Source organism: Gigantopelta aegis, chromosome 10 (assembly GCF_016097555.1).
Source record: "Gigantopelta aegis isolate Gae_Host chromosome 10, Gae_host_genome, whole genome shotgun sequence".
NCBI classification, from domain to species: Eukaryota; Metazoa; Mollusca; class Gastropoda; order Neomphalida; family Peltospiridae; genus Gigantopelta; species Gigantopelta aegis.
In genome coordinates this window covers 32,463,892-32,486,853 of record NC_054708.1, presented here as the reverse complement: position 1 = coordinate 32,486,853, position 22,962 = coordinate 32,463,892, and the positions used below count along the sequence as shown (strand labels likewise).

General features: G+C 35.3%; 2 protein-coding genes across 2 annotated transcripts; both read left to right on the top strand.

Annotated features, from left to right (window-relative positions):
- Positions 1-5,129: 5,129 nt before the first annotated feature.
- Positions 5,130-13,933, top strand: LOC121383586. The gene is made up of 3 exons (XM_041513676.1): positions 5,130-5,206; positions 12,702-12,773; positions 13,765-13,933. The coding sequence occupies exons 1-3, from the start codon at positions 5,130-5,132 to the stop codon at positions 13,931-13,933; spliced, it is 318 nt and encodes a 105-aa protein (XP_041369610.1).
- A 5,951-nt stretch (positions 13,934-19,884) lies between these two features.
- LOC121383585 (E3 ubiquitin-protein ligase TRIM33-like) lies at positions 19,885-21,834 on the top strand. The gene has a single exon (XM_041513675.1). It carries the CDS (start codon positions 19,885-19,887, stop codon positions 21,832-21,834), a length of 1,950 nt encoding a protein of 649 aa, XP_041369609.1.
- The last annotated feature ends 1,128 nt before the right edge of the window (positions 21,835-22,962 follow it).

Genomic DNA, 22,962 nt, shown 5'->3' with positions numbered 1-22,962 from the left:
TCATGGCCATTCGTAGACCAAGTACTTGATATTTTTAATTTTAAATCATCTATTAAAAACTGGATTAAAACGTTTTATAATAAGTCCTTTTCTAGGGTAATACAAAATGGATTCTTATCCGAACCAATTCTGTTAGAAAGGGGCTGCAGGCAGGGCGACCCGCTGTCGCCATATATCTTCATAATATGTGCTGAAATCCTTGCAATTATTATTATTAAATAATCCATCTATTAAAGGCTACATATAGATTGGTGAGGAATATCTAATATCGCAATACGCAGATGATACAAGTTTTATTTTAGATGGATCCCCCGAGTTCCTGTACAGTACACTTACGGTATTAGATTATTATGAACATATTTCAGGTCTAAAAATAAACTACTCTAAATCAAAAGCTATCTGGATAGGCAGTAAAATATTTTCTAAAGATGTTTATCACCATACACGATGGAAGTTAGAATGGGGCTCTACTCAGTTCAGTTTACTTGGTATCAACTTTCCTGTCAGCTTGGAAAATATTAATGAACTTAATTTTAACCCTAAGCTACTAGAAATAAAAAATTCATTGAAAAGATGGTCTATAACAAAATTAACAGTCTTCGGTAGAATAACAGTTCTTAAAACATTAATAATACCAATTATTACACATCTTCTAATAGCATTACCGAACCCAAGAGAAATGTTCTTAAAAACACACTATTTTTTAAATTTATTTGGCAGAATAAACCTGAAAAGTTAAAACGTGATCTAATAACTCAAGACTATAAAGTAGGAGGACTCAAAATGTTAAATGTAAGTAACTTCATGAATCGCTTTAAAAAGTTCGTGGATACGAAGATTTGTTTGTAAGTAATTCAAAGTGGGTTTATCTCTTTAAGGCCTGTTACAAAACGTATCAACAAATGAATTATTAATAATATATGGAGATTATTTCATTACAGGAAAAGCCACCCAAATTCTAAATAAGTTTTGGAGAGATACATTACTTTGTTGGGTAAAGATAGAAAATAAACATAATCCTGAAAGTGTAAACGATATTTTTATGTACTAACATCTGGCATAATAGTGAAAATACTTATAGATCGAAAACCATTTATATATAAAATTATGCCCAGCAAAGGCATTATTTTCATAAGTGACCTATTCGATGAACAAGGTGATATCTTGTCTTATGGTAAATTTATAAATATATATCATACAACAACAAAGTCTGTTCTTTCTTGTACTATGTTTCACTGGTAAAAACAATAAAATCATACCTTAAAAATTTAGATACTTTGAAAGATGACAGTTTCACAACAATAAATAAACCCATTCTTCCATTTAAACTAAAACTATTGTTAAAAAGCCAACGAGGATGTAAAGATATGTACGATATAATAAACTTCAAATCAGTAACACCAAAATCACAAATTAAATCACGAATCAAGGATTTATGTTTACACCAAGTGATTGGGAACAGTACTATTTGCTACCTTTCCAATGCGTGAACGATTCAACTTTATAAAGAATTTTAGCTACTAATAGATTTTTACATATGATTCGCTACGTCGATTCGAATATGTGCAATTTATGTAGTAATTATCCTGAAACCATATCACACTTAATGTAGAGAGTAATGAGACCAAAAACTTATGGGATTCGGTACAAGCCTGGATATTAACTAAGACTAGGAATATAATTACTTTTAATAAACATAATATCATGTTTGGTTTCATAAATAATGAAAAAGATAACTTTCTTAATTGGCTAATTATTAATATAAAATACTATATTTACTGTACAAAAATACAGAAAAAATGCTTAGAAATCACTGCCATTAAAAACATATTGCACAAAAAAATTGAAATAGAAAGATAATTATATTCTATTTAAAAAATGCCATTATGAAAAATTTATTAAAGAATGGTCCCCATGGCTCAACCTCTTTAATGAGTGAGTGATAGTAATATAGATATAATTAATATTACGAAAATATAATGTATACATATATACATGTAGCAATATATATTGTGATTGATTTAGTGCATGGCTTGTTTGGAGATCGCAAGGTTTCATGTCTTATTTAATTCAAAACAACTTCTTTCCTTCTTCTTATGCCATCTATATATGTCTTGTATTTTTCTTCTTTTTCTTCTTCTTCTTTTTCTTCTTCTTCTTCTAAATCCGTTTCTGATTCTCATCCTTCTTATTCGATATTTTCTCTGTTCCCGTTTAAATCTCGGATCATAACAATAGTTATATTATAGATCACTGTCCATGTTCATCTGTATGCATGAGTTGAACTTCACCCTGAATCAGTTTCTATTAGTTTTTGTTAATTTTAACACAGTTTGTTGCTGCTTAGACCATGGACACAACTGTAAAGCAGTGATTCGGGGCCACCAAACCCAACACTGCTATATGATCTGGGACCAACCTGTCAACCCTCCTGGATTCGGCAGGAGTCTCCTGGTATGTGATCACATCTCCTCACAACCTGTGCAGGAGACAATTTCTCCTGTTGAATGACATTTTTGTAGGCATAAAAAAAAAAAATCGATCCCCTTTTGCCAAAATAACATAAGGGAAGTGCCAGACTCTGGCCCAGAGTTTGACAGCAATACAAAGAAAAGACCAATTAGCTATATAAACATACTTGTGTCAGTTAATTTTGTATGTTTGTGCAGTAAAATGTTGGTAACAAATGTACACTTCAATAGATTTTTTTTTTCACAATTAATAAATGTTGTGTTTGATATAAAATTATCCACGGAAATGGGTATAATTCCGGTATATTTCACACAATGTCCGTAATGAGGTTTTACTTGATTAATGGAAATACAATGTTTATTGCATCATTATAATGATTTTAAATAAGTACCACACCACTGTTCCTCATTATAGTAAAAACAGAATATTAATTTATAAGATTTATATACATTTTTCTTGGGTACTTCAATTTGGGTACACTAGCCACAAATGATGATGTAACGTAACCTGTAAGTGTAATGCCGTAAATGTACTAATTAATGTTTTTAATTTCTTCTTAATGTTCTTAACATTTTTGGATAAAAGAGATTTTTTTTAAAAATATTTATTAAATCATAATAATATTTAAACTTTAAAAAGAAATATATATACACATAATTATTTTTATTTTTTAAATTAATTTTTTTTGTTTTTTTGTTGATAAAGCCAAGATCTAAGGTTAACAAGTATATATGACATTATGTAGTGTTCATATAACTTATTGTAATAATGTTTACAACAACCTTGCGATTTTGGGTTAAATTGTGTGAAGTTAAAAAATCTCCTGTTTTTTGACAGAATCTCCTGCTTTTTCAACACACACCTCCTGCTTTCTCTTGACTAAAGGTTGACAGGTCTGTCTGGGACAGTAAATATGTATTTAAAAAAAGGGGGAAGAAAAAAAAGTAACTAGCCTGAAACATGTGTGGGGTACCTGTAAACAAAGGTACCGAAAGTTTACGCAGAACTAGTCATTGATGCTACCCGTTATTTCTGGTGTGGTATATATGTCGATTGATACGCTGCAGGTAGGAGTTTTAGCCAAATATGTTACCTTGTCGTCTATGGGATTTGATTTGGTAGTATACACCCTTCAACACATTACATGGTTTCCACACCTTTGCAGGAGAGCTCTTTCAAAACAGCGCGCCAATACAGGAGCCAAAAGCTTCTGTAACAAATAGAATGTCTGAATCCGTACATTGACGTACACAGATAAATATTTTAAGTATGGAACTGTACGTATTTTATCTGAAGTGAAAAATTCCTTAATTGTGATCCACTTTTGGACGAATATGAATGTTTATCTGGATTGTCCATCAAATTTTTACAGTGTTTCACACATAATACATTGCACTGCATACCCACCAATACACATCTAATTAGCAGTAATGATAAAAGTGAATGTCAAATTACTGACAAATACTGTAAATGACAACTCTTGTCAAATTAAAGAGACATTCCTGAGTTTGCTGCATTGTAAGATGTTTCCGACTAATAAAATATTTCTACGATTAAACTTACATATTAAATATATTTTCTTGTTTAGAATATCAGTGTCTGTATATTCAATGTGTTTCTGGTCGTGTTAATATTTGTAAGAAGCCCAAACTGGATTTTGTTTTGATATAATTTCGTACGTACGAAAAACATATATTTTAGGAAATAAAATGAAATTTAACGTAGTAAAAATATTAGAAAGATCAAAAACACGTTTAATATATAGCCATTAATATTTTATGCTGAAAAATATATTTGATATGTAATTACAATCGTTAAAATGTCTCTGTTAGTCGATAACATCTTAAAAAGTGCAGCAAACTCAGGAATGTCCCTTTAAGTATTACTAGTATAGTACGTGTATTTTGTCTCATTGTCTGAGCTTTGTTTATAAATGTAAATTAGTACCATCGTTTATAATTAAGGCGTTTAGAATTATTAAACATATTTTAATTTCATCTTGGATGACAATTTTTTGTCTATGGTTACTTTTAATGATTAATTCTTGTAAATACGCGTTTCTCGATTAATGAAATTTGTTACTATTCAGTAGAAAGTGCATTTCTGTCTCAATAATTTCGACAAAAGGGACAATGTCTTTCTTGTCTTGGAATATTAGGATTATTATCTCTTAGAATTTAATATTTTAATTATCTTATGTGAGTTGGTTCGTACTTTTGTTACTATATGTTTTATGGGTAACAAATATAAATATGTTGTCTTTGTACAATTATTGTCCATTCCCCCCAACCCCAACAGAAGCGTGGTCAACAATCACTTTAGGTCAGGTCAGGTCATAGGGTTTACGTGCACATTCACAACAAGCTATTGTAGTGCACGCCTGTCCTGGAAGCAGGTGCCGGCCTCAGCTGGCTCCTCCGTTCAGGACAGGAAAAGGTGTACACCTCTTTTTAAAATAAAGTTCATATACATTTTAAAGCCTTGGGGATATTTGGGGTATCATGTGTGTGTGTGTGTGTGTGTGTTGGGGTAACTTGGGGTGTCTTGGGGGTAAATAGGCTGTGTCTTGGGGGTAACTTGGAATGTCTTGGGGGTAAATAGGCAGTGTCTTGGGGTATCGTGCGGTGTCTTGTGGGTAAATAGTCGGACCGCTTGTAATGGAGGAGTTAAAGCCGCGAGTCCAGCCATTGGTGATAAATGTGATAGTGGTTGCTTGTATCAAGTATAGTTTTATGTAGGTAATAAATGCATGCAATTTTATTTTTTACACGTGTGTTTGAAACATACATGGGGTGCCTGTAAAACTAAGCACTACCATTTCGTGCGGAATTGACGGGGCTTGTAACAACATCCTGTTATTAAACTGTTAATGTTATGTCGAAAATGAGCCATGCAAGGTGCCATTTAACACAGTCACTACTTTGGGTGAGATGTCGCAGTATTCATATCTATGGCTCATATTTGGGTTGATACGTTGTTTTAGGCCAATACCGTAACACTATCACATGGGCGTACATAGGGGAGGTTCGATGGGTTCGACCGACCCCCCCCCCCCCCCCCCGCCCCCCCCACCCCCCCCCCCCCCCCCCCCCCCCGAAATCGCTTTTTTAATTATAATTTAATATATCAGACATTGATATCTGACATTATTATATTTACTCAACATAGAAATATATGCCCAATATCTCTGCAATCTATTTTGGAACCCCCCTTTTTAAAATCCTATGTACGCCCATGTGTCACCATTGGGATTTTAATTGGTATAGTCCAACCTATAGAGAAAGTGACATTTTGACAGTGACCAGTCATAACGTCCCCGCGTCAAATCGTCCCTGCATACGAAGAACCATAACGTCCCCGCGTACGAAGAAGGAGGCTGTGCGTTACATAAACACTAAACGTGGGTTAGGTGGAAACATCAAAGAATTAGCCGTATTGTGCATTAAATCCTCAAAACGGACTACAATCAAATTTTAAATGTCTTGTCTCTGATGTTTGGGACCGGCCTCGGTGGCGTCGTGGTTAGGCCATCGATGTACATGCTAGTAGGTACTGGGTTCGGATCCCAGTCGAGGCATGAGATTTTTAATCCAGATACCAACTCCAAACCCTGAGTGAGTTCCCCGCAAGGCTCAATGGGTAGGTGTAAACCACTTGCACCAACCAGTGATCCATAACTGGTTCAATAAAGGCCATGGTTTGTACTATCCTACCTGTGGGACACACAAATAAAAGATCCCTTGCTGCCTGTTGTAAAAGAGTAGCCTATGTGGCGACAGCGGGTTTCCTCTAAAAAACAGTGTCAGAATGACCATATGTTTGACGTCCAATAGCCGATGATAAGATAAAAAATCAATGTGCTCTAGAGGCGTCGTTAAATAAAACAAACAAACTTTACTGATGTTTGGTGTTAGTGAGTGGGATTCTTTATTAGTTGTTATAAGCGAGATTTAGTGGCTTCTTGGATTTAACATGGATATCCTTATTGGGCATTAAATCCTCAAAACAGACAACAATAAAATTTTCATTAGAAATGGCATAATGATGAAAGAGTTGTCGGTATCGGGCACGGAAAAAAATTAGTTGGAAGAAAAATATTCATGTATAGGCATAATGGCATTCACGGATTGAATAGGGTTGAAATGACATTGAATTTGATTCCACTTCTGTCAAGTAATTATTGTGTAGTCAGTGTTAAGGGGACATTTTGGTAGGAACTGGGGAAATTTTCACATGGGGATGATATGACCCAGGGACGATATAACTGGTAACCATTTTGACAAGTTCAAGAAGTTGTACAATTTTCCAGGAATTCAATTGATGAAGTCTACCTGCACTCATATATGTCTACTCTGATTAGCCAAAATCATGACTCACCTTATCCATTGCTAAATTAACCAACTGCTAATTGTGAATACAATATTTTGACTACTAACTTGTTTCGTGTACCTACTTTTTTAATAATAAAGGAAATATTCAAGTTAAGAGAGTTAACATCATAACGAAGTATTACCTCCCCCTTAACGTCACCGTGTTTACTCTTGGATACTGAAAAATCGTTATTCATAGTCCGATTAACATGTCTCAAACAAACTACAGATAGAAAACACATTTTATGGAAGATAAATTGCTACTGGTCCACATTGTTTTCCGATGTCCAGTTTTGTTTACAGATTAAAGTAAGATTATTGGACAGTCGCCAACTGGCGAATGTGATTTTATCTTTTAGATGCCAGGGAATGTTTTTAGTCGCCATGGCGAGTATTTTACTCACTTTGTAGAGCACTGCTTAATAAATCAGGAACCACAGGTACAGGCCACGGAAAGAAAAGACTAATTAACCAAGAAAACACTCTGATTATTATTTCAGTACGTGGGTTAATTTATGTACAAAACATAAGACATTTATTTCAACACTTTGACAATGGTGGTTTATTTTGTATTGAAAAATAATATATACTTGGTGCTGGCTTACTGGGATGGATATTACAGAACATTGCGATGCATCCGTAAAAATCAGGTATGTTTTGTTTCTTCAGTTCAAAGACTAATTCCTGACGTGACATGTTAGTTATTACGTAACCACCAGCTCGCCTGAGGGCGTATTCACAGGGATGGTACAAAATGGCTGCACCCATTTTATATAATAGCCGTAACATTTAAGCGTTTTATTAATTAACTATATGATTATACTTGTTGATATTAAGCAGTAATGTGCATTATATATCGTTGACTATGCATACCAGGCCAAATGCCTTAATTGTCCCTTCCTTTAACTGCAACATTTCACAAATTGTTTTTCACTAGCCATCGGGCATGGCAATAGTAGTTATTTACTAGCCCAACATAGAATATCACTAACCATGGGAGTAGGGCTACCATAATCTAGCAGCCCTTACTGTATAGTGCATTTCCTTTATTATTAAAAAAGTAGGTACAGGCCATTCCGTGGTATTTGGTCCATAGGTGTGAAAATTTCAAAATGATCTGTTAAACAAATTTTTTATTATAGCTTAATGTTAACACCCGTAAGCACATACAAATATACTTTTATTGCCAATTTACTTATGTTTTATGGGTTTTAATGACAGTTTTATTTGAAAAAATAATTTTTTTTAAGCCAGGATGTGACATTTGTTTTTTGGTAATATTTTATTACTGTTATGTCAAATTTAAAAATTGGGTATCAGGACATCATATCTAAAATATACTGCATATGAAAATACTACTTTCCCTTCTTTCATATCATAATTAGTATTTTAAATGATTTTTCAAAATATATAATGTCACGTCCTGGCTGATTTGACATATAAAAGTTAGTTTTATTTAAAAACTATTTTTCAGAAATAAAAATCCTTTTTAATTCTCCTTCTTCTCAATGTTCCAAGTATAAATACAAGGTATAATGATGAATGGTTGTATTAAATGATTAAAATAACCACCTCAAACTTTGAGCCAGGATGTGACATTGAGCCAGGACGTAACATTCAAGATGGCAAATTAAATTGAGTAAAGATTAAAAATGTATTAAATCTCTCTATATAGAGAAACTGGCAAAACTGACTAGATAATTCACATGTACCTAAAAGAAATTACTTTTATTTTCAATATTTTTGCTCTCACCATCAAGAATCGGAAACAGAGAAACTGGACGTTCGGGGAGCATGTTCAAACATTTAACATGGATTTATGTCGATACGAAAATACTATTATCAGCTAATTCTATGCTTCTATGTTTTAACCAAATAATGAATTATTGATAATCTACCAATTTAAAGAATATTGTATTTATACCAAATGTTCCATTCTGTGAATCCAAACTGGTGTACACACACAATAAATATTGTGTCAAAGAATTGTTCAAAAACAATGTGCTGCTAGAATCTTAAGTTCGAAAAATTAAATTAACCCCAAATTTTAAAATAATAAAGTTGAAAAACAAATTTGTATGTGCACTGAGGTGTACATTCATAGATAGAACTATAAATGAAGCTTTACTGATGCAGGACATGTAGCTACATTTGTAGAATCAATATTGAGCTAAATGCAAACATTGTTGCCGCAGCTACCGGCCTCGGTGGCGTCGTGGTAGGCCATCGGTCTACAGGCTGGTAGGTACTGGGTTCGGATCCCAGTCGAGGCATCCAGATACCGACTCCAAACCCTGAGTGAGTGCTCCGCAAGGCTCAATGGGTAGGTGTAAACCACTTGCACCGACCAATGATCCATAACTGGTTCCATCAAAGGGCATGGTATGTGCTATCCTGCCTGTGGGAAGCGCAAATATAAGATCCCTTGCTGCTAATCGGGAGAGTAGCCCATATAGTGGAGACAGCGGGTTTCCTCTCAAAATCTGTGTGGTCCATAACCATATGTCTGACGCCATATAACCGTAAATAAAATGTGTTGAGTGCGTCGTTAAATAAAACATTTCTTTCTTTTTTTCTTTGTTTCTGCAGCCAACGAAAAAGTTATACCTATACTTCATCTTTTTAGTTTGTACATGTATTGTAATGTAAAGGTAAGACAAAACTCACCAGACTTAGCAACAACATGAAACAATGCTGTTGACAGTATGGTCACTGGTTATAAAAGTATATTATATGAATATTGTATGATAAATTTATTTTTGCACAATGACAGTTCAATTAATCAGGATTTTATGCACATATTTTGATGATAAAAACAACTTAAACAAGTAAATATAATTGATTTCATAAACTAACAGTGTTTTATTAGTAGTATTTGATATACATATCATTTATGTATAAGTGAACTGGACAAAAAGTCACGTCCTTGCTCCTACTGAAATGTTACATTATAAAGAATATATTTTTAGTAAATTGCTATACACCATTTAGAAATAGACTGGATATTGTGTTAAACAGTGTATTTCAATAAGCAAACATTCTATCAGGAGAGCAGAGTTTTGGAATTTTCTGCAGTATTAAAAAAGTGACGTCCATTTTCGTCACGTCCTGGCACATTTTACTTTTCACTTTATAAGTCTTTTTTTTTTTACAAAACTAAATTTAGCCCGACATGCTTATACTACTATATGTAATAAGCCTATAAATGATAAAACTGCATTTCCATTTAAAAAGGATTTTTAGTGAAGGAGTTCATAAGAGTCAGAATGTCACGTCCTGGCTTAAAACATTACTATGGAATATGGCCCGTACATGAAACAATTTAGTAGTCAAAATATTGTATTCACAATTAGCAGTTGGTTAATTTAGCAATGGATAAGGTGAGTCATGATTTTGGCTAATCAGAGTAGACATATATGTGTGCAAGTAGATTTCATCAATTGAATTCCTGGAAAATTGTACAACTTTGTTCCATGTTGTAGTAATAATATAATTTAAATTAATGGACGGGATGTAGCATGATGGTAAAGCACTCCGTGCACCATGACTGGTATATCAAAGGCTGGTATGTGCTATCTTGTCTGTGGGATGGTGCATATAAAAACAATTCCTTGCTACTATTGAAAAAATGTGGGTTTCATCTCTTAAGGACTATATGTAAAAATTACCAAGTGTTTGACATCCAATAGTTGACGATAATAAATCAATGTACTCTAGTGGTGTCGTTAAAGAAAACAAACTTTATTATTAAAAAGTAGCATGTCAAATATAATTTAGTAGTCAAAATATTGTAGGCACAAGTAATACTAACAGTTGGTTAATTTGGCAATTGGTAAGGTGAGTCATGATTTTGGCTAATCAGAATAGACATACATGTGTGCAGGTAGATTTTTGAGCAGTGGAATTTGGGAAAATTTTACAACTTTGGTACCATGTAGTAGTAATAATATAAGGGGTGGGACATAGCCCAGTTAAAATATTTAAAAACAGTGTCAGCTGGCGGGATTCAAACAGATTTGATGCTAGTATCTCACCTGAGGCATGGTCGGTCTAGGATCAATCCCCATCGGTGGGCCCATTGGGCTGCTTCTTATTCCAGCCAGTGCTCCACAACTGGTATATCAAAGGCCGTGGTGTGTGCTATCCTGTCTTTGGGATGATGCATATAAAAAAATCCCTTGCTACTAATGGAAAAATGTAGCAGGCTTTTCCTGTCTAAAACTGTGAAAATCACCAAATGTTTGACATCCAATAGTGGATGAGAATTAAATCGATGCGCTCTAGTGGTGACGTTAAATGTTTAAACTTCAGTACTAATAATCAGATTTAAGAGCATGAAGTACATGTACTTGGGTCATAGGATCAAACCCCCTGGGTGGACCCATTGATGTTTTACCTGTTACAGTCAGTTATTTATATAATAGCCATGGTACATGTGTATGGGTTTTGTCCGGTCTGTGAAAAAGTGTATCTACATTGTATACTAGAGGATATTTCATGTGTTTTGTCAAATATGACTCGCACAACTCGTGAGATATGATTGCAAACTTCAGTCTATGAGATATAAATCATATTTGACCAAAAAACATGAAATTTTCTATTTATTATAAACTTTTGGCAATTTACCTTTAGTTTTAAAATGCCAGCAGCAAAATAGTTCTGGCTTTCTTACAGTGAAAATAACACTTTCTACAGTGTCGATAACACATTGTGTTATCGTCACTGAGTGACTAATAACAATTTTATTTCACCAATATTTTAAGATATTTTACTTAATGTTATATAATAAACATTGAGCTTTGCTTTGTGCAGGTATAAATTTGTCAAAACACTTGGAAGTGGCAGTCCTCTTACAGACAAAGTAGGAAGTATGTTTGATCTGTGTAGGATCAATCTCTATCAGTGGGATCTCTTGATCCAGCCAGTGCACCATGACTGGTACATCAAAGGCCATGGTATGTGCTATCCTGTCTGTGGGATGATGCATATAAAAGATCCCTTGCTGCTAATTGAAAAAGAGTAGCCAATGAAGTGGCGACAGCGGGTTTTCTCCCTTAATATCTGTGTGGTCCTTGACCATATGTCCGATGCCATATAACTGTAAAATAAATTGTGTAGAGTGCATTGTTAAATAAAACATTTCCTGTCGGTGGGCTCAGTCAAGCCATAACTAGTGTAACAAAGGCTATAGTATATGTACTGTCCTGTCTGTTGGATTGGGCTCCTCATAAAAACAATGTAGTCCATAAAGTGGTGGTAACAGATTTTGTCTATCATTATTTGTGTGACCCATAACCATACATGTATGTCATGTCTGCCATATTATATAACCTTAAAATAAAAACATGTTTAAGTGTGTCATAAATTTTCTTTTTCCTTTTTTCCTTTATGGTTTTGTCATAAATTAGCTTTGAAAGGATGTATTTTAACAGCTTGTGACATTACATCAGGTGAGTGAACTTTATTTAGTGAATACACGTACAGTGATCGCTTCCGCTACAGGTGCAAACAGTCGCGCCGGCTATTATTCTTGCGGCAATGTATTCAGCATGATCACGGTGCGGTCTTAGCTTAAAACAATACGACTTGTTTTTGAAGGCCAGTTTGCAGATAAGCCACCAATTAATCAATTAACTGTGTTTGGCACGTGGAATTCAGTGTTTTGCTATGACAATAAATGGATATGTTAATAACAGGTAGTCGATTATCCGGGTGTTTTTGTACAAGGGAACAGTGCAGGGACCTCCTATGTTTATAGCAGGGCTATCCTATTAAGTGGTATGCAGATAAGTGGGTTGCACTGTACCTATAAAATGGTGTAATTGAGAAATGTGTTAATTTACTATTTATTTGTTTCAGGATCAATTTTGAGTTTTCCTTTGATGATGCAATGGCTGAGAGAGGGTGTACAGTTTATTCCTTTGATCCAAGGTGAGAGTGACATATGGAAAATAGTCTTCAGGGATTTATTCATGATTGTTTGCCAGGGTTCCCATGTCAGATGGGATTGGGACAGTTAGTGCTAGTAAATCATACTTGGAATATTTTTTAGGCAACTGAATGATGCAGGACACCAAGTGGCTGTTGAATTAATTTATTAGAACAGACATAATTAAATATATAAATATATATATAGTGGTATTGAAAATTCCCAATTTCTGTGCTAATTTTCAATACCACTTTCTTTTGGGGTTTTATGTTTAGACCCACAGAACGTCTGGATAAATCCCAGGTCTTTCAAATAATACTGGTATTACAAACATCGCATCACATCATGCACATCACATGAAACAGAAAGAAATTAATGCTTACAGATATACATTTCTTTATTAATTAATAATAATTAGATTTAGTCATCTACATGTAAGAGACAAAACTTTCAAGGTTTTTTTTCTCAGTATTATTCGATTCTCAAGATTCACTATTTTAATTTTCCAGAACAATGGGTGAATGGTTAGTAAGACAGGTGTATGTAGTGGGGCTTTTCTTTGGGTGGAATTCAACCACCCTCAGTGGCATCGTGGTTAAGCCATTGGACATAAGGCTGGTAGGTACTGGGTTCACAGCCCGGTACTGGCTCCCACCCAGAGCAAGTTTTAATGAGTCGGTGGGTAGGTGTAAGGCCACTACACCCTCTTCCATCTCACTAACCACTAACAATTATCAACTAACCCACTGTCCTGGACAGACAGCCCAGATAGCTGAGGTGTGTGCCCAGGACAGCGTGCTTGAACCTTAGTTGGATATAAGCACAGAAATAAGTTGAAATGAAATGGGTGGAATTCAGTACTAGGATGTAAACCCAGGACCAACTATGTAAAGGATTAACCACTACTGGGGGGGGGGGGGGGGGGGGGGATGGGGGATGGGGGAAAACAATTATCTTGGTAACAATTATTAATGTTTCATACTTTTGTTTCAGTATGGGTGTTACTGACCACAAGCACTCATCAAGAGTTTATTTTAAGAATATGGGCATTGGGGCAAAAGATGTTGATGACTTCATTCCAAACTTCGATGGTTATGTGCAGTTAACACAGAGATGGAAAATGAGAACCCTCAAATCAATACTGAAAAATGCTTGGTCATGAAAATGTAAGTATGGCAGGGCTGGTGCTGTCGGTAGCCAAATTAGCCATTGGCTAATTAAAAAAAAAATTGCTAATAAATTTTTTAAGTTGCTAAAAGTTTTACTAAACCATTTGTTATCTTCTGATGTGAACACACGGTTACATAATCTATCCGACACCTGAAATATAATAATAATACCAAATATTCAATTAGTGTAATAGCATTCTCACAACCGATAATGAGAAATGGTGTCATCCAGAATACAGCGTAATAATGTTTGCTTATTTCAATAATCACGGTTATTAATTTTAATGGCATGTATTCAACATGTATGAAAGCAAAGTCTGAAGGATCTGTAGCTTGTTATTTTAACTTTGTAAAGTCTTTGAACCAAAGTAATAAAAACGACCGATAATGCGTGTCAGTTTCAATAATACACATGCTAGTTCAGGGCCAAAAGACAAGTAGGCTAGGACCATGTTCAGTCAGACTATGGACTTTACTTGAACACAGAGATGTGATTTTTGAGCTTTTTAACAGATTTCAGCTGTTTGATTTTTTATTAAAATAATTTCTTTTTTTCTCACAAAGTACGGTAACCTAAATTAAACTTGGTTTGGAATGCATAAAATGACCTTTATATAGCAGTTAACTGTTATTTAACTGGCATTTTTGAAATGAGTATTACGTTCCTGTGAATGTTATCTGCCTCTTATTAAGCTGCATGTGTGCCCTACCTAAATGTGAACTGGATACAATACTGGCCCATGCCTGGAGCAGAAAATAGGTGTCATGGAAAGAAAGAAAGAATTTTTTTATTTAACGACGCACTCAACACATTTTATTTACGGTTATATGGCGTCAGACATATGGTTATGGACCACACAGATTTTGAGAGGAATACCAGCTGTCGCCACTTCATGGGCTACTCTTTCCGATTGAGAATATTAATTATTATAATGGCAAAATTGTTTGTTTAAAAAAATATAAGCTGCATTCTGGTTTTTAATCAATATATAAACAGATATCCAAAAATATATTTATGTCAAACCATATAAAGTACCATATATTTTTGGCAAGTATCTGTAAAAAGAGTTTTATCAGCAGACGCATTGACAATCATGTAACTTCAATAACCAGATGGCAGTAGGCCTACAGCTGAGAACAGACAAAAATAGTTTTTAAAATTCAGTTTTCTTTCAAATGAGTGTATTTGAAAGTCGTAGTATACAGGTATTAAGAAATGTGCCGTGTTTATGAGTGGGTTAAGTTCAATCATGTTTTCTTTGTTCGTTTTGACTTTATTTTTACGAACATTTCGGTGAATATGATAGACATTTGTTTACTTTCCCCAAGCAAAAGTCAACAACGTCAGAAATAATCAAATGTACGTACTATTGCCCACAAACGACACAACCACCGAAACAGGTCCCTCACCGAAACAGGTCCACAGACGATACTATCTGAAGACTATCACTTTTAGGCTGTCTTGTGCAGATACGATATTGAATAATCTAATACGAGATTAACAGTTGTCTTATAAAATACATTGACCATTACATACTATTACCTAGATATGTTTTACAATCTAGAATTAACACTAGATTAACGTATATTAATATCAATACTTCTATCATGATTTTCTGTATAAATAAATAATATTTTATACTTAAATATGTTTATTTATACCGGATTCAATTATGAGTAATACATTGATGCATATGCATGTAATTAAAATTAAATCCCTGTTATATGTCTGAAATGTCTGTAAATCTGGCAACAATAAATGGTAGATTCAGCCAGTACGTCAGTAAAAAAATATCTCTATCATGTATATAGAGAATAATACATAAGTGACCGTTAGATACCATTTATCTCACGAGTTGTTTTAAAATATATTTAATGAGCGAAAGCGAGTTGTGAGATAATGGTATCTAACGGACACGAATGTATTATTCTATTTCTTACATATTCTCAAAAACAAGGTTTTAATCAAATTTTAACATATTTTTCGACTAAAAGTTATTTACAGCCTTTGCACTTGTTGCTGACTTAAACGTCACAGACACATGATTGTCAGAATAACTATACGTCTTAGTGTAATCGATTTCCATCACGCTGGGGTTTTATTGGATATATGGCATTGGTGACCTGGTCAGCACCTACAAGCAGCCAGTCGTATGTCTTGAAATTGTTAATACACGTACGTGTGTAAACAACTATTTGTTATCAAAAATAACGCATGATGTTCTCACCAACGGGTGTGTAAGAAATCATTATAACAATTTTTTTTTTTTTTTCTAGTGAATATATCAGTCATATAATTAACAAAGTTCATCAATTGATTCAATTAACGTCAACTACTGCAGTTCTTCAACTCTTTGGATTACTTCATTTTCCACTAAATATTTTATAAAATAGTACATTTTAAAGGGACATACCCTAGATTTTAAACACTAAAGCATATTTTTACTATTAGAGCCGCTTTTGATAACTGAAATCATACTTTACTTAGATTTTATTGTTTAGAGTATCCATTTCCGTACATTTGAAGCGTTTTTGGTCATTCTGGCGTTTTTAATATCACAAAAAGCATTTCTCATATTTTTTAAAATGCACGTGCGTCTGAGAGGTAACAATTATGGAGTCGAGTTTTAGTCTATTTTTAGATGGTATTTCACCAGTTGAAAGTCACAGACTCTTGTTTCACTCAATTGTATCTTTATCCAAATGTGTTACAAGTTTGTAGATTAATTAAACTTAGTGTTAATTTTCACGGGTTCAAACTAGGGCCTGTCCCTTTAATTCGTTTTTTTGTTTAGAAGAATAAGCAATATTTGTGGTGTCTTTTGATGGTGTCTTGGGGGTATTTTGGTGTATCTTGGGGTGTCTTGGGGTAAATAGTCGGACCCAACTTTAAGTTGGGTTACTTCGAACTTTGACCCAGCCGAGATGCTATTTGGCGGGTGTATTTTCTGGTAGTTTTCAGCACGTAAAAACAACGCAAGACTAAGTACACCTGTAGTTACATTTTACGCAAGTCGATAAAGCTTTTGTGTTTTTGTTTTGTGATTAAACGCTGCTGGCTATCAGACTGATTAAATGGACTTGCAGTGAATGTTTTATAAAATACCTTCGACGCAATCTGTTTTTTCAGATCAAGTGAGTAGCCACTGCATGGATTTACCATTTAAAGGAATTAAATCCATTTTCACCATTTACGTCTGAATTTTTCAACAGTGATTATGCGTGTGCATGTACAGCAGCTTATTGCAAATGTCAATGTTTTAGCGTGACAAATGTCCACTTGTAACAGTGCATGTGAACCAGTTAGCAACTGAAAACAATAATTTTAGTTTAGCATATTGCAACTTTCCAGAAGATTCGCCCATTTTAACTTGTATGACTGGAAACGATTTCGTGTCACTGTGTTGTGGACTAGACACTAGTGTGTTATCGTTCATTGAGAAATGGACAAAGTTTAAATTGGAATTATTGATGACAGATCGTTCCGCGTTACTGACTTTTACAAAGTATTCTTCAAAGCAGGTTTCTACCATACTGCATAGTGTTCCAGCACGAACAAATCAACCAATTAACAAATGCTGCACCAAGAACAACCATAGATTCCAGTTCTAAGACGTTAGTCTTTCACGATCACATGGATATCAGCATGATTGGCACTCCTTTCGTTTGATGGTTTTCAAAAATGAAGTTTTAGTTTCTATCGTTAGAAGCATGCTCGTGACAAGATGGCTCCATAGCAGCTGGTTAAATCCTGCTCACGTAATATATTAAAGATATATATAGAACGAAAGAAGTAAATTCGATCTGGTTAAATACATACATATTAACATGAGTTTGATATCGAACAACGTGTCGGGGTATCGTTAAAGCTACACTCTCTAGTTGTTGTTGTTTTTAAAAATATGGGGTCTTTGTTGTTGTTATTTTTTTTTTTTACCTTTTTTTTTTTTTTGTTTGTTTGTTTGTTTTTTTTGGGTTACTTTTTGCGAGTAGCGATTTTCGTGATTTTTGTAGGGGCATGTGTGGTATGTGTTTCCTGTTTTATTTGAGTGTATGTGTGATGTTTTATATTAATCATTTATTTTCTTGATAGTTGTTGTTGAGGGTTTAGGAGGTGCGTGTGTGCGGGGGGGGGGGGGGGGGCAGTTCGCATACTAGTTGTTTGTTGGGGTGATTTAGCTCAGTCGGTAGATAACTGGCTTGAGGTGCTTTGATTGTAAGATCGATCCTCCTCGGTGACCCATTCACTGATTTGGGTTTTAACAGACCCGACTTGTACCACACGAATGGTATATCAAAGGCCGTGGTATCAGTTGCCCAAAGTGCAAATAAAAAGATCCCTTGCTGATAATGGAAAATGTAACAGGACACTTCTGAAATTATCAAATGTTTGACATCGAATAAATCAAATGCTATAATTGTGTAACTGAACAAAACAAAGATTAAAGGGGCATTCCTGAGTTTTCTGCATTGTAAGATGTTTTCGACTAATAAAATATTTCTACGAGTAAACTTACATATTAAATATATTTTCTTGTTTAGAATATCAGTGTGTATATTCGATGGGTTTCTGATCGTCTTAATATTTGTAAGAAGCCCAAACTGGATTTTGTCTTCAAATAATTTCGTACGTATGAAAACATCTTTTTTTAGGAAATAAAATGAAATTTAACCTAGTACAAATATTAGGACGATCAGAAACACGTTTAATATACAGCCACTAACCTTGTATGCAGAAAAATATATTTGATATGTAATTACAATCGTCAAAAAGTCTCCGTTAGTCGATAACATCTTTAAAATTGCAGCGAACACAGGAATATCCCTTTATCGTTTAACAATTAATTTTTTAATAGTACCAGTATGACCAGAAATTATTTTAAATGTTGAAATTGCCCAAACTTGTAATTTAATCAAAACGTATGTGATATGTTGGTTAATGATTTTTCTTTGTAAAGTGTAATAGCCGAACATATTTTACACTATTTAATGTAACTATGATCGATGTCTTCAAACAAACTTTCCTTCCCTATCTTATCGCACTCGTATTGCTATTGGTAGAGTTTTCAGCACATATAGTGATTCATCTAAAAACAATGCAAGACTAAATACACATGTAGGTACATTTTACGCCAGTCTATAAAGCTTTTGTGTTTTCGTTTTGTGATTAAACGCTGCTGGCTATCCGACTGATTACATGGACTTGCAGTGAATGTTGTATAAAATACCTTCGACGCAACAGGTTTATTCAGATCAAGTGCGTAGCCACTGCATGGATTTAACATTTAAAGGAACTAAATCCATTTTCACCATTAATTTTTCAACAGTGATTGTGTGTGTGCATGTGCAGCAGCTTATTGTTAATGTCAATGTTTTAGCGTGACAAATGTCCACTTGTACCAGTGCATGTGAACCAGAGTTAGCAACTGAAAACAATAATTTTTGTTTAGCATATTGCAGCTTTCCAGAAGATTCGTCCATTTTAACTTGTATGACTGGAAACGATTTCGTGTCACTGTGTTGTGGACTAGACACTCTAGTCTGTTATCGTTCATTGAGAAATGGACAAAGTTTAAATTGGAATGACGACAGATCGTTCCGTGTTACTGACTTTTACAAAGTATTCTTCAAAGCAGGTTTCTACCAGACTGCATAGTGTTCCTTACTGTCAGGTAAGGGAGATTCCACTTCTAAGACGTTAGTCTTTCACGATCACATAGATATCAGCATACTCGTGACAACATGGCTTCATAGCAGCTGGCTGACAAAACCATTAACAATTTCATAGTTGTATCTAGACATGATGTTTGAAAAAGATTGATATTTTCTACACATTAGATAGTGTGAATATATATCGACTTCTTTAGAAAGTACTCTGTTATTCAACGTAATTACCTAAATACATAAATATATCTATTTCAATTCGTAAAGAGAATAAAGAAGAATGGCCAGTACAGGTGAAATTGCAGACGACTTTCTCCTGTGTTCACTTTGCATGGAAAAATACCGAGAACCGAAAACTTTGCCATGTTTACACACCTTCTGTTACTCTTGTCTTTTCACATATGTCGGACAAAATGCCACGGACGCGGTTTTCCCATGTCCCCTGTGTGGTCAGGAGACCCGGCAGGTTGGGAGGAATCTATCCACGGAGCAGTGGATGGAGCAGTGGATGGAGACATTCACCGTCAACCCGTTCGTGTTTAGACTACAGAAGGTGAGCGAGATGCGCCAGAGTGTAAAAGCGTGCGATGTGTGCAGACAGGAGCAGGTGCTCGTGCAGGCCGTGCACTGGTGCAAAGAGTGTCTGGAAGGCTTGTGCGAGGAGTGTGAGCGCGTCCACGGACGAATCAGAGCGTCCAGGGAGCATCACGTGGTCGGTATGGAGAGTCTGGAGAACGAGGCCCTGGTGAAACTGCTGCGTCCAAGACGAGGTCCGGATCTCTGTCAGGAACACAGAGGCAAGACTCTGACTCACGTCTGCCTTAACTGCAAGACGGTGGCATGCGACACGTGCATTGCCGTGTTTCACCAATGTTGCAGGAAGGTCGAACCCAGCGTAAAGATCGTCACCGACTTCAGGAACGATTTCTGCTTGGCTGAAAAGTCTCTGGAGGACTATTTTAGTGTGGCAGCTGAATTATCGAGAATACAGCACGAACAACTGGATCGTTTGACCAAATCCAAAGAGGAAGTGATAAGCGAGATCACAGCGTTCGGACAAAGACTTGTGAACTCCATCTTGGAGAAAGAGCAAATGTTAATAACGGAGGTTGATTTGTTGTACATCAAGCACAGAGACCATATGGCAGAAAATGTCTGGAACAGCGAGGTCAGTGTCAACTCCCTTGCTAAAACTAAACAATTCGTTCACTATCTGACGTCATGCGGATCAGACATGGATGTATTAAACAATTACGATGTTATTGGAAAGCAGATGCAGAATCTGAAAAGCAAACTGGTTCTTCCCAGCAAAAGAAATGAAGCCAGACAGGACTTTAGATTTCTGCCACACAAAAAGGCTTCCGAAATTTTACGATCCATGAATGTACTTGGAGAAGTTGTCATAACTAAAATCCAAAACAAGCCAAAGCCGAATAAGGAACAGTTATCGCTTCCTGCACCACCAAAGCCAAACGTAACGCCAAGATTGAAGGATAGCCCTTCCTCTAGATATTTAGCCAAACGACCGAGCAAGAATATGCAAGTTCCGAAGACAAAATTCAGACTTGTTTCTTCTTTCTCAGGTCGATGTAACAGCGATACCATGAAGACAGATCTGAGAGGAATTCTGCTTCTTACGTCTGGAGACTTCGTCGTCATGGACGTCCAGTTTAGAAACACACGCTTGAAGAAATTTGGTCCTAGGGGAAAACTGATTTCGACGCTCGATCCGGGAGAATGTCCGCACTCACTTATCATGACTTCGGATTCAGAAGCTGCTGTTAGCCTCCCGAAGTCTCGTGAAATCGCATTTGTATCACTGGGAGGGACATTGCAGATCTGTGAAAAATTGAAGTTGTCCAAACAATACTATAGTTTAGCGTCTTCCGTCGGAAACGCCTTTGTTGCCGTCTCCATCTCACCGAAGGGAATAGCCGTCAGTCCGAAGGGTGAATATCTAATTCTGTTTGGTGGAGAGGAAAGTGTCGTCTGCTTGAACAAATATGAAGACGTGCAGTACAACTTCAGTCCTGGTAAAGCTCACGATGTCCGGAGAGAAGTGGGCATCCAGTGCGACGACGTTGGCAATTCGTGCATCGTGGACGCTGAGGCACACAAGATACACGTCGTCTCGGATGGCGGCAAGTATGTGGGACCACTGCTTGGTCGCACTGATGGTCTGCGGGGGCCTCTAGCCATGTGCTTCAGTGACGCAGGCGCAGTGATGTAGTCGATCAACATCATAAATAACATAATGGATTAACACATGGATTAATGGTGATATCAAACTGTTTGTAGTCGATCAACATCATAAATAACATAGTGGATTAATACATGGATTAATGGTGATATCAAGCTGTGTGTAGTCGATCAACATCATAAATAACATAGTGGATTAACACATGTGAATTATTGGTGATATCAAACTGTTTGTAGTCGATCAACATCATAAATAATATAATGGATTAACACATGGATTAATGGTGATATCAAACTGTTTGTAGTCGATCAACATCATAAATAACATAGTGGATTAATACATGGATTAATGGTGATATCAAACTGTTTGTAGTCGATCAACATCATAAATAACATAGTGGATTAACACATGTGGATTACTGGTGATATAAAACTGTTTGTAGTCGATCAACATCATAAATAACATAGTGGATTAATACATGGATTAATGGTGATATCAAACTGTTTGTAGTCGATCAACATCATAAATAACATAGTGGATTAACACATGGATTAATGGTGATATCAAACTGTTTATAGTTGATCAACATCATAAATAACATAATGGATTAACACTTGTATTAATGGTGATATCAAACTGTTTCCAATCAATTAACTTCTTAGGGGTAATTCCAGAGAGATCGGACGTGATTTAAACTGGTCTAATTTCTAGAGTGATACCGCCAGTAATTTGGTCATGTTTATGAGACTTGCCAATGTTCAAGTGCCTAGAAATATTCATGGCTATTCGGCTCTAAACCAAGAGTTTAATTAAATTCATCACATATTTGTTTGTTACGTGATCTAAGTTACATTGATGCCCACTGACATAAAATGAAATTGTTTCAAATCCTCATTTTTGGCTACCTATTTTCATAAAACATTTTTAATGCTCGTATTCTTTAAAGTGATGCTACTGACATTATAAATTGAGCAACATGACATTATAACTTGAGTAACATGACATTATAAATTGAGCAACATGACATTATAAATCGAGTAACAAGCATCACTGACAATATAAATTGAGTAACATGCATCACTGACATTATAAATTGAGTAACATGACATTATATATTGAGTAACATGACATTATAAAATTGAGTAACATGCATCACTG